Source organism: Scomber japonicus, chromosome 11, assembly GCF_027409825.1.
Source record: "Scomber japonicus isolate fScoJap1 chromosome 11, fScoJap1.pri, whole genome shotgun sequence".
Lineage (NCBI taxonomy): Eukaryota > Metazoa > Chordata > Actinopteri > Scombriformes > Scombridae > Scomber > Scomber japonicus.
The window spans coordinates 25,636,212-25,650,191 of record NC_070588.1 but is presented as its reverse complement, the minus strand read 5'-3'; the positions used below and the strand labels follow the sequence as shown (position 1 = coordinate 25,650,191).

Sequence of the window (13,980 nt, the reverse complement as noted above, 5' to 3'; positions counted from 1 at the left end):
GACAGACATAGCAGTAAGTGACAAGCTGGTGAACATCGTGGAACATTAAGCAGCTAAAGCCTTCAGGAGTTAGAGACCAAACAGAGCTGAAAGAAGAGTGAACTTAAATCTACCAGGAGACTAGAAATGTGACTCCAGATGGATGATGATGTGTCTCATATCTGCTAGAGGTGTGAATAAGCAAATGTTTGCTAACATGTTTACCATGTCAACTATATTATAATCACGTTGATAATATGTCATTGTTGTGTTCACAGCTGGTTTCTGCTGCCCCAAAGTGGCCAAAACATCATTTATCAGACATTTGATCACTACAGTAGGTGTTAAGTAGTAGGTTTAGTTTAGTCAGTTAATGTATTTAAAGAAAACATAATCACATCTGAAAAATAGTTACTGTTCAAAACAAAGTTTTTCCTAGATGACAAAACACTTTAATCATGTTAATAAGACAGTTTGAAGCTAAAAACTGATACCTTGTTGTTAGACTGGAATAATGTTCAGATTGGTTCAGTCTACCAGCTGGAATAGTTAGGTGCAGGTTTGTAGCTCAAGCAGTCCGAGATAAACTTAAACCATCTTACTCATGTTACATCAAGTTCATTATGCTCAGTTAATATCCCACTAAAAACAGCCGTCTGTTTGTCTCTGCAGGCCAGACGGTGGAGCTGTTGGAGAGGCCGAGTGAGCGGCCCGGTTGGTGTCTGGTCCGAACGACTGACCGCAGCCCACCGCAGGAGGGGCTTGTTCCCAGCTCCACGCTATGTGTATCCCATTCACGCTCCAGTGTGGAGATGGACTGCTTCTTCAGCTCGGGTAAAGGTAAGAAGAACAGTCTGAGTCTGAGGTTTAAAGATCAAAAGTCATGAATTGGTTTGCAATAATAATGATATAGTTTTATGGCTCTGAGTATAAAAAGGTTTTCCACACAAAGCCATAAACATAAGAAAAGTTAAATATAGAAAATATAAATTAAATAGGAAAAAGAGGACATTATACCTAAATACTTAATCTAATTTGTTACTTCTCTTTCTGGCCCAGGATCAGCATGTTCTTCATGGTTCATTGTAGATAAATGTAGTTATCTTTATTGAGTGTGACAACAAAGCAGTCACTTACCAAAGGTCCAGCAGTGACACTAAAACTAACCCTGATACTTTGTCCCCTCAACTTCCTATAACTAGTATACATTTTGCCAAATTCAAACCACAGACACATTTATAAATAATATGAAACATTAGATTTGTTTGTACTGTACAGTTTTTGCATACATTTGAAACCCTGTGTCGTAAGTAATGCTCAGAGCTCCCCTTATTCAAAGTGTGAAGGCTTTCCAGTTATTATGTTGCAAGTAAAGGCAGCCAAACCCAAGTCCAGCTGTGATGTTCCCTAAAGTACATTTAACCATTCAAATGCAGTAATACCTGATCTATATTGACCCCTATTGGTGAGCTGTGGACTCTGCAACATGAATAAAACCTGTTCTGCTCTCTCTACTAAACCCCAGAGACACTGTACAGAGCTCCTGGAGATAAATGTTGTTAATTAACTGTTTTTTAATGGAATGTATCTCACTGCACCTGTTGTTTCTATTACACCATTAGGAACATTTTGTCACTGCTGTAGGTAAAGTGATCATGCTGTTTCTAAAGCCTCAAAAACACTGTTCAGTTTATTGTTGTGTGCCTGTTTACATGATGACTGTTAACAAGAGTCTCAGCTTAATTTAAGCCAGAAAAGTTTCCATTTAATATGTTTTGCATAAAATGCCAGCTGGTCAGAATAAGTCAATAACTTCCATAAAGACACAGTCTTGTCATGCTTTATGGTTACCACGGTTACCACTGTACACAGAGCTTGCACATGGGAGACAGATGAAATGACGTATGGTTGCTGTGGTTACTGCTTCACAGCTTCCCTGGTCTCTGAGGTCAAACAACGCGTGCACATACACACAGTCAGATTGTAGTTGTGATGTTCTGGCTGATAGAGGGCGCTGTGGAGCTGCTTAAACACTCTCTCTGCACTTGCCATAAGTTACATTTGACCTCTGACTGTTATCAATACTAGACACACAGCTGCTGTCAGGCCTAAATGTTGAAACACTGTGCTGCAGCCTGTCATTATGAAGATGAATAAAGATCAGCTGATTTCACCTCGCATTATTATGGAAGTTTTACAGTGTGGAGGAAATAGATGGTGAAAGTTGTTAATCTCACATCCAGAGTCATAGTTGTGATGTAGCAGTTGAAAGCCACAATGAGTGAGATTCACTAAACACAAATTGGTCTTTACAAAGACAGCAATACAAGCCCTAAGTCTTCATCCAAATATGATTGATTTACACTATGGGAACTAGCTTTTGTCCTCAAAAGAAAGGTAAGTCCCAACATGTGACTGTGTAAACAGATTTAAGTCCCCACAACATGAGGAATACCTGTTACACACACACACACACACACACACAGGTAATTCCCTCCCATCTCATGACTCTCTTGATTCTGACATACCAAACTTTGAACACACCCATAGCCACAAACATCCTCTCACCTACCCACACAACCACACACATCCACAGTTTGCGTGGGTGCTCCCTGCTTAGTTTAACCTTAGCAGCAGTGTTTTATGGTGTATAGATTGTCAGATTGTAAAGTTTGTGATATTTGGCTAAATAAATGAAACTGACTTGACTGGACAAATATAACTGGCCTGCAACCCAGTTTGCAGTGTATGTCTGGCTGAGGTTATAAACAACAGGAAGAAAGTTGGTCATACACACACGCAGAGTGTCAGATCAGCTGATTTGCCTGCCGCAGCCATGGTCAGTTTCCTGCTCTCGCAGATGAAAAGAGTGTTTTGTGTTGCTGTCGAGAGACGCAAATCAGACAACTGCAGCTGTTCCACATGGAAATAAGCTCACACGCACACACATTTAAGATATTTAGGACATATTGAAGAGATCCTGGTGTGCACAGTGTTGGTGGATTCAGCTTATCAATACAGTTTGATTTACAGTAACAGACCATACAGGCCTCCACTGTAAGACGTGGACAGTAAAACTATTAATATCAGTGGTGAGAACAGTTACACATCACACTTTATTTAATTTTATGACTCGCTCTATTTAACAGCAAATAAGCTTACCGACACTTCATTAACAGTCACTTGATATTGACTGAGCTATTTGCTTTCAAGTGGGTTAACAGTTTGAAAATTAACTTTTCAAAGAGCAAATGGTCAATAAACTAGCTGAACATTGATGAGTGCAGTCTGCTTTTTATGAGTGAGACTCAGACATTTTGGTCTCATCATTTTAAATTGATGTCACGGCTTATTCATAGTTTTAAAATGTATCTATGTTGTCAAAGTAAGTGAACTGAAATACATCTGTCGAACCTGATAATGTAATAACTTCCTGATAATGTAATAACTCCCAATAATGTAATAAAAAAAATTATAACTCAATAAAAAATCAAATATAACCTGTTAATGTAACAACTTCCTGATGTGCATAAAGTGCATTTCCTAATAATATTATTACAGTATTGGGAAATTATTACATTATTAGGTTCTGCAAAAATAAGGTTAACCAAATAATGTAATCCGTTAATGTAGTAATTTATTACATCATCATACAGAGATTACTACATTATTGGGAAATGCACTACATTATCAGGAAATTATTACATTATCGGGTTCTACAAGGTCTTTTTTTAAAAACTTGATTTAGTTACTGATTTTTATGCCCCTTTGCTGTACAAGGGAAAAGAAAACATTTCAGCACTCAAAACTTTTTTCATTTCAATTTCATTTTTTTAGTATCCCAGCATTAGCCTAATTTTAACCAATTAAATATTTCACTCCAATTTCAGCAGTGGCTAATCAGTTTCACAACACACAGAGCTTTTCCTCATGAAGCAAACATGTCACACACCTTCTCATTTCATTATATGAAGCAAATAGACATGTAACTTTGTGCAGACTCTCCCCCCCCCAAAAGCATATATGTGAGTTGTGGCTTAAAAAAAAATCAGGTTTGATGGTGTTAATCCAGATCCAGACAGAACCAGACACTGCCTCCTCAACAAAAGTGAGTGGAGGCTGACGGGTATTTAATTAACTGTCTTCTGTTCATTAATGAATGAGTCAAACAGTTAATTAACCCTAAACAGTCACTGCTAATTAACGGCACCGGATATCTAAGTTCTGCAGAGTTCTTTTAAAGCGCTCCGGCCTCCTCCCTCCGTCCGCTCTGTCTCCTGTGTGCATGCATGTGTGCGTGCACGACGTGTCTTGTGACTGCTCTGTAAAGTAGGTCTCCTTGTCCTCTGTGAAAGACTGGGAAGACACTGAAGCTCCAAAGTTAACTGAAGTGAAAAACCAGTCGCGGCGGAAGTTTTAAGTCCCGATGACAGATGGAAGTAAGAGCTGTGATTTCAGCAAGTCCTGTGGTTAACTGAGTTTGTTGTCAAATCAAATGATGATGGTTATCCTCTGGCTCTTTTGTCCTTTTTGTTATGAGAGTGTATTTTTCATGAAAATACCTCTGGAATTACAGGCTGTCAACTAAGCTTGGTAATTTTAGTCACAACCATGTAGCCTACAGCATTCAGTCGTAGATGTAGAGGTGAAGTAGTATGCTTTACATCAGCAGAATACAGTGTGTAAAATGGGACACTGCAGAGAAACAGAGCTTTATCTAGGCTAAATGTGTGTATGTGTGTTGTCTTACCTGCTGCTGCAGTGCTCAATAAGGTACGCACACACACACACACACACATCCACAGGCCATCGCTCCTTCAAATGCTGAGTGCTGACCTGATTGGGCAAATGTCATTCTTCAATGACCACGTCCAAGTCTAACATGAAATATGATATCAACGAGAGATAAAGAAATAAACACTGAACTTGAATAAGAGAGGGAGGGAGCAACATATCCTTAGATGACATTTTTTGCTTAAGCTGAGATGAGCTTCTGCAAACAATTTTCTAATAAGTATCTTGCTTTAAAAATATACAGTGAATGTTCTCAGGAGAAGCTTAATACTCGATGCTTAGGAAGATGCTTCTGGATTGAATGCTGCCACAATAACATATAAAGCAGAAGAACAGGGTGTTTAGTGTGGTGGTTTAGGTTTAGAAGGTAAAGCTGGTTGTTTTATTAATGGCAGGGTTGGTGGTTCAATCCTCCCATCAACATGTTTGAGCAGGTGACTGATACAAAAATGCTCAAAGTGGCAAGGCCAGCATCATTCGTGGCAACTAATAAAACTTTTGAAAATTGTAGAAAATTGCTAAATAAGTGCACTTCAGTTCAAAAACTTGAATGTGAATGCTGCTGACACAACACCGTTCTCCAGGAGTGTCATTGCTCCAGCCCCAAACGTTGCACGAGCATTTCACGTCTATCAATAATAGTCAACGTCATATTTAAATAGATCCATTAGAGCACATTTACATTACAGGGTCCTATGTCCCAATGCCAAAAAGCCATTACTTGAATAGATAGATGAAGACAGCCATGCTACAAAGTAGATTCCTCTTTAAAAGGGCTTAAGACACACATTTCCCTCTCATGCTTCTCTCTCTGAGACACACACACACATATATATATACACACACATATAAAACCACACACAGTATTGGAACCTGAGTCCTTGCTCTCCACAATGAGAAAGTAGCCCTCCACAATAATTAACACTGACTTTTTTTCCCCCCTGAGAACTGAGGTATGTACGTGAGGGAGGGACAGAAACTCAACTACTGTGTCTGAGAGTATGTGACTGTGTGTTTGTGTGTGTGTGTAGGCTCCTCCTCCTTGCTCATTTGCTCTCTCTTGCTCTCTCTCTCTCTCTCTCTTGCTCTCTCTCTCTCTCTCTCTCTCTCGCTCTCTCGCTCTCTCTCTCGCTCTCACGCTCTCTCTCTCTCTCTCTCTCTCTCTCTATCTCTTGTTCTCTCTCTCTCTCTCTCTCTCTCTATCTCTTGCTCTCTCTCTCTCTCTCTCTCTCTCTCTCTCTCTCTCTCTCTCTCTCGCACTCTCTCTCTCTCTCTCTCTCTCTCTCTCTCTCTCTCTCTCTCTCTCTCTCTCTCTCTCTCCCTCTCCCTCATGTATTTGTTGAATCTCAGCAGTGTGGACTTGAAGCTCTTGGTGTGCACACACTCTCAGCCAGTCTGGTTAACAAGTCGGTTGGCCAGTTAGTAATTAGTGTGTTTGTGTGTGTGTAGTATAAAGAGAGAAAGGTGTGTGTGTGAGTGTAGGATGTGTGTGCAAGGATGAAGCGAGGCCGGCGTTGCTGTGGATGGATTCTTACCCGCTGCTGCTGCTGCTGCTGCTACACAGGTGGGACAAGAGATGTAGAAAGTGTTTGTGTGCGAGTCGCTCGGTGTAAAGGTAGGGGTGTGTGTGTGGGGGGGGGTGTAAGTGTGTGGGGGGGTGTAAGGCGCTCGGTGTAAAGTTGTGCGTATTTTATGAGTTGTGCAAGTTTTATATTATGTGGGTGTGCTGTTGAGGAATGAGGGAGAGAAGAGGATTCTTAATCTACACAGAACTCAGCCGAACGAGGTGTGCCTGTGATTACTTACTTATATTGTGTGTGTGTGTGTGTGTGTGTGTGTGTGTGTGTGTGTGTGTGTGTGTGTGTGTGTGTGTGTGTGTGTGTGTGTGTGTGTGTGTTAGAGAGAAACAGTAAGTGATTTAAAAAGGGGCAGATGAGCCAAAGACAAACAGACAAAACAGACAGAGAAATTCCTGTTTTTGTTTTTTCATTATTTGTCATGACTACAGTGGATACTGATTTGATATTGAAAATTAATTAAATAGTTAATTCAGTAGAGATTCAGTAGAAGTTCTGTCTCTCACACACACACACACACACACACACACACACACACACACACACACACACCTATGCACAGAGAGAAAGTGAGGGTGAGACACACAGAAGAGGAGTGTGTCTGTCTTTGTTGGAGAATCAGACGTTGGATTGAGCAATCTATTTTCCTGCAGTTCAGTCAGTTGCTATGAAGGGCGTGTGTGTATATTTCTATGTGGTTATGACGGAGTATTTATCCAGCACTTGAATGACTTAAACTGACTAAATACAATATTGTAGTCATTTTCTGCATTCCCCCAATCACTGTGCCCCCCCCCCCCACACACACACACACAGACAGTTGCTGTGGTTTCTGTTGAGTTTCCCTCAGAAGTCATGAATCAAAATTATGACAGTTTCTGTGCCAGGTTACATTCAGACACCAGGTGACAACGACTGCTAACTGCGAAGGTGATGAAAGACTTACAAAAGCCAGCATCGTTCTCCAGGCAAAGAAACGATTTAAAGGGTTGAAGCGGGTCCAGACTTTGAGTGCAGCATGGTTTGGTTTCAGGTCAGGTGCGGCGGTACTGTTTATGTTTCTTGTTGTGGTTACAAGTCAACTCTGTAATCAGATCTGTAAATCTATTCAGCTCATTTGACTTGACAGTAGCTACCAAGTCTTTTTTTTCTGGTAAGAAACTTTAAAATCACCTTCCACTCAAAAATATGTTGTTGTTCTTGTTCCTACAGCTGGATGTTTGAGTTTAACTGTGCAGAATGATGTATGTGCAGAGTTTGACACATGAAGGCTGTTTTCACATGCATCTGATGAAAGTGGAACGTTTCTCTGAGCTCATTGAAAATATAGATTTAAGGGGCAGGACTGCAAGAATGATGTGTGGCATCACAACTAGTTTTAAGGGCAATCCTGGTCCAATATTCAATTTAAACAAGTATTTCATATACATCAGAAAACATGTCTGGTGTAAACTCAGTGCTGTATGGAAACAAAGGATTTGGGTTAGTGTTAGGGTTGGGTTAGGGGTGAGTGAGCTGTTTAGTTCATTTAAGTGCAGGTGTGTGATTTGTTTGTTTTAATAGGCATGTCCATAGTTGGTTAGAGCAAATAACTGAGGGTGCCTTATTAGAGAGATTATTCTCACCATAAAAAGTCACAGCATTGTCTTAACTTATTACAGGCGATGTTTATAATTTCCTGAGAAGCGAGTTCTTGTAATCAGATGAATAACTTTCTGCTGTCTGACTTTGATACCTCTGACTGAGGTATGGAGTTTAGCACTAGGACTCTAAACATTCCTGTCATTTTTGGAACATTTAGAAAGCACTGACGTTTTTATTAAGCTTGAGGACTTGTATAAGTTTATAGAAAAATAGTTCCTGGCTTAAGTCAGTTAAATGACTGATATGGAAACTTGCGTGAAAAGTGTTAATAGATAATACCACTGGTGCTGCTTTAACAGTCTAATAATGTTTTTTAATAAAGATGTTATATAGACATGTTTATCAGTAGTCTCCTTCAGCCAGATGCCTGTCCATCATGGAGGATCAGTGGGACTTTGGTTCAGGCAGGCAACCACAATCAATAGTTTATGTTGCATCTGCAGAGTCCATAAAAGTCCTTACAGTACATGCACATCATGTAATGGATTATCCTCCCTCTGTCTGCTGGAGACATTTATCCCAGTTTGCTTTGATTCTCAGAAAAACTGAAGGAAGACAATGAACTTTGGTTTGGCAGAAGAACTAGTGATTAGTCTTTGGCACAGACTCAGTTGATTTTCAGTAACACCAAGCTGAAAAGCTCAAACGTGGTCAGAACAGGATGTTTTTGAACATTTTAGCATCTTTTCTCATTCAGTCACTGCACTTCTTGGAATAGAAAACATGTACACATGTAATCCATAACTCTCTTTTTCCATGTGTATTGTCTTGCAGATTGTAAAAAGGTATAACTTTTAAAAACACGTTTAATACAATAATACTAAAAGGCTTGGCAGATTAATTCACTCGAGTCTTTTTCTATTTCAATTTTAGATTTTATAAAAATGAGCTTAAATCAAACAGTCATTTGATTGTGTTGACTAGCACTTTGGCATCTCTCCAGTTTACACAGCTCTGACAGGTATGATATTTTTATTTTAAAGGTCCAGGTCTCTCTGCACCTTCAAGAGCACGTGTATGGTGTGTACTGGCAGGCTGGCTTGCAGCTATGATTGGCTAAAGGTTAACTCTACTCTGTGTTTGGAAAGACAGACTTTGGCCTCATTTAGAGCCATTGAACTTCATGTTAGAGTGACTGTACAGACAGCAGAATAGAGAGCATCTAGTTGAAGTGGTTACACTGGTTTCAGACTGGTGCTGTTCAAACTTGTTGCCAAAATGAATCCATGGGGATTCAGTTCCAACTAGATAGCTGTGAGTCCAGGTGTAGACACATCCAAACGACTCTGAGGAGAGAGTGAGATCTAATAACTTGGGTGACATTCAAAGGTCATCAGGGTCACACGTGATGGATCTTGGCCAACATTTCTTTCATAATCCCAAATTGTTCACCTGCCATTGAACACCATGTGAAGCAACACACCCACTAAAACTGAAGGCCTGCACAGGCTGGAACACAATATCATTTAATCTGCATTTTATAAGCTCTGATAGTGTTTTATCACATGACAGGAACCCATCAGAGCGTTTGAGGAAGCAGGTTACTGATATCCATCAGTTGAATGCCTTTATGCAAGACAGTGAAATAAAGAAATATGTGTTCCAAGTTTTAGTTCTGATTGACTTCTCTTTTCATATGTCAAACACACATCAACAAAATAATTTGTGATATTTTTATAGAAAATCCTTTACCCTTCTAGAAAACATGAAAATATTTGTGATGGCTCTTCTTGAACTTGCCTTCTCAGTAGCCAGTAGAGCAGTAGGTGTTGTGTTGTCTTAATTTATTAATTTCTCACTCATCCTCCTCCTAATCTAACAATCAGACAGCAGTCCTCTTCTGCTCCATAACTCAATACAGCTTTAATCACTCTGTATCATGCCGTATTCAATAAGCTACCCCAACTTGATCCAATCAGATTTCAAGGATTTGATTGGTCTGCTTATAGTATCAAAACTCTGTTTGACCAGGAAATGCATCTCATTACAGATCTAAAGATGAATGTCTGGATCACTCTGACTCTGAAGCATGTGGAGGACATGTCACGTAGTGTTATACATCATTGGTCAGAACTGTAGCTCAGCTGGTTGGACTGGTTTCTATGCTCGCTCTGTGTGTGTGCTGCAACTTGCATCAGCACGTTTGTGAACTGTATGATTACCATCTTTTTTGTTTCTGGCCCAGAACTCTCGAAACTTGAGACTGATATGAGATTGATATGAAGAATAGTAGTTGTTGTTGCTGTTGCTCTCTCTCGCTCTCTCTCACACACACACACAGAATAATTGACTATTAGGGGTGTTGAAGTACCCATTTACCCTGCGGATGGACAGGAAACTACTTGGATCCTGACAAACACACACACACACACACACACACACAGACACACACAGACACACACGCACGCACCAGCAGAGATAATGGACAGAGACAGCAATTAGCAAAGTCTTCATTCCACTGCTTCATCAGTAGTGATTCGGGGTTCAGTCCTGCAGTTCAGTTTTAAACAAATATTAAAGATCTCTTATAATCGGGATATCAGGTCACTGAGTGTCGGCAGTATTAGCAACTGTTTTGATGACCCTAACAACTAGAATGAAGGAAGGTGGTTTAGTCTCTTTGTATGACATACTGTTTGTAGCAAGGAAAGTACCTGCTATTGTATTTACAACAGTTTGAAAACAAGCATGGTTTCCATAGAATAATGACGTAAAATGGAATTAATTACTCTGTGAGTGATGGCTCAAACCCAGCTTCAGATTTCACTTCTTCCTCATACAGTATATAGTGAGCCAGCAAACTCAAGGCAAATAATTGTCCTGATATACACTGTGATGTGGAAATAAGATAATAAGCTTTTTTTAGTTAGTTTCACTTCTGTTCCCCTTTAGAAAAGAGGAAGTGGTATTGATTTCTACATATATAAAATGTTTTATTCATGACACTAGAGGTTTCTCAATCTTGTATCTCTGGAAGCTCTCTCCGTTTCCATGAATATTTCTGGTAATGTCTCCCAGCTCCCATGAGGAGGAGTGTTTTCTGGCCTTTAGTCACAAAGTGTCTTCTTCTTATCACAAGGACTTCTCCTAAATGAACTAAGAGCTTTTCTCTTCTAACTAAGCTGAAATGGAGAGAGCAAACAGGGTCAGCTTTGTTGCGATGGATGACGTATCTCATGAATGAGCTTGTGCCCACAGCAAACGATTTTCAGGGTTACCAAGTCTGTGTTGTTGAATTCATCATATATGTATAACAGTGTGACCTAGAAATACTGTTGAAAGTAAATATTTAAAATATGTGACTAATATTTCTGTCATTTAAAAGAAAAGCCATCTTTTCAAGCTTAAATGTAAAGAATAGCATAACGGGTGAAGAGCCGCAGCCTGATATACTGGAGGATAATTATGAGTTCAGTCTAGATACTTGGTGACAACTTTATTGGTAGATTATCATGCTGCTCTTCTAGATGGTGGACATATTATAGTATGCTGTTGATTGTTACTAGTGACACTACTTTGAAGGTGGAGAATTCCTGAAAAGTGTGACAAATGATCTCAAGTGTACAGTTGCTGGTTATGACATGTTCATTCACAACTGAAAAAAGGGAGGACTTCCATTAACTATAATTCCACTGCTACTGTTAATCCCACGTTTCCTAGGAGTGGTCATGACTCAGTTTAGGACTGAATCAAACCTATTATGACAGAATGCAGACAGATAGAGTGAGAGGAAGATGAGACACACTATAGGAACACATTTCATTGAAACAGAAGAAAGCTTATGAAGTCAGTCTTACTTGTGTAAAAGCCCCTTAGAAAAAACCTACTTATTATTATGTGGTCTAGTAATTCTACTTTTGTGTGAAGACTCCTTTTTATGTGTATACTGTAGGTAGCTTCCTTTGATTGGGGACCAAAGTGTTTGAGAGTGTCTATCTCAATGATTAATTACCATAATATTATAGTTCTCCATTTTTTTCATATTGAGGAACTTATTAAACCTATGAACTTAACTGGAAACTTATAATTTATTAGCAAGAGTACATTTCAACAGTTCCCAGTTGCAAAAGGTTTTAGGAAATGATTCATATGAAATCTACAGTTTTTTTCTAATACCATTAATTTATGCTTGTGCACTGAGACAATTCCAGTGTTTTCTTTGAGTAAATAGTTAGATGTGTTTTATTTTCTTATTGCAGAAAGTATCAAACCTGAAAGCAACACATTAATTTCACTCCACTGAAAGGCGTTAACACAATTTAACAGTGGATAGACACGTAATGCCCTGTCCTATCATTAGCGCACTACTATGATAATTAGTCTGTATTGTTTAGGTGATTACTTACTGTAGTCGTGTGTGTAAAATATGTCAGAGAGAGAGAGAAAGAGAAAGAGAGAGAGAGAGGTATGAGAGGAATGTCATCTTCCCAGATTACTGTCTCTTCCTGTCATTGACAAAACAGCATGATGGGCGGAGAGCAGGCGGGCAGTGGAAGAGACAGCTACTAAGTACTGCTAATACTCTTCACATCCTGTACTTACACTATGTCTTTTATCCTCCACCTCTTTACATCATCCTTTTATGGCATTTCGCAGCGTTCTGACTCTTGCATTAAAGGGAAATCCCACTGATTTTACGATCAAAATGCCATCCAATCCACCAATGAACAGTGATATTACCGTTAGCTTCCTTACTGGACTGTTTAGAAACTTTCCTGGAATTATACATCATGTAACAGCCTTGATGGAGTTCCCACATGTGCTGAGTACTGGGTTTAGGTCAGGTGATTGTGGACGCCAGGTCAGCTGATGCAGCACTCCATCAGTCTGCCTCTCGGTCAAGTAGCCCTTGCAGAACTTGTACGAGGTCCCACTAAGCACAAACCAGATGTGATGGTGTGTCCTTTGCAGAATGTTGTGGTACCCACGCTGGTTAAGTGTGCCTTGAATTCTGAATAAATCGCCTCAGTAGTGGTTTACTTGCAGGAATTGGACCATGCAGGCCTGAGTCATGCAATCTCTTCTAAACAGTTGATGTTGAGATGTTTCTGCTACTTGAACTCCGAGAAGCATTGATGTGGGCTCTAATATGAGGTGCAGTTGATTGGCGAGTTTGGAGGCCGGTAACTCTAATGCCTTGTGTGACCATCAAAGGACATGCTCAAAGTCCCTTAAAGATGCTCTGTCACACTTCTACTCCAACCTAATTAATAACAACCCTGGCAACTCTAAGCATATATTTTTCCACCATAAATCATCTCCTGAAGCCACAACCTGAAACCCTAATCCCTAAGCCGGTTGGGGCTACAGATGAGCAATGTAACAGCTCATCATTTTTTACAGAGCCAAGGTCAACAACATCCTCTTTCTGATGCCCAGCTCTTCTTTTTTGCTTCCTCCTGTCATTGACCCTCTGTCTGGAAGCTTGCCACATTGAGGAAATCATCAGGAAGATTAAACCCTCAGGCCCTGGACCCCATTACCACAGTTCCACTCAAATCATACATTCTCATTCTCATCCCCTTAGAGTCATCTGCCCCTCCTCAAGAAACCCACCCTATACCCAGAAGGTCCTGCAGGCTACGGATCTACCTCCCTTTCCCATCCTTCAGCTTCAGGACCACCTTACCAGCCTCATTTCTAGTCAGGGTTTCTTTCAGCACACAACACTGATACAGCTTTGCTCAGGGCTGTGAATGTCACTTCTACTCTGATCCACATTGTCAAATGCAGCACTCTGTTCGAGAAGAATCACTATCCTCCTAGAATGCCTCTACACAATGTTGGACTTTTACATTCTGCACTTAAGTGGTTTCAGTCCTACCTTTCCCATAGGACTAAGTATGTCTCACTGGGAGGATCCAAGTCTAGATCACTCTCTGTCAACTGTGGTGTTCTGCAAGGATCAGTTCTCAGCCCCATGCTGTTTACCCTCTACATGCTCCACCTTCAATGTGTCATCAGCAGACGTGGGAGGTCTTTCCAT

The 13,980-nt window shown here is 40.1% G+C and overlaps 1 protein-coding gene across 1 annotated transcript in view; it reads left to right on the top strand.

The window, feature by feature from the left end:
* Positions 1-13,980, top strand: part of kalrna (kalirin RhoGEF kinase a) — a 136,272-nt gene that overhangs the window by 92,430 nt on the left and 29,862 nt on the right. Inside the window, exon 40 of the mRNA XM_053328288.1 lies at positions 652-819. Coding sequence (XP_053184263.1) covers positions 652-819 — 168 coding nt within the window. The remainder of the gene's footprint in view (positions 1-651; positions 820-13,980) is intronic.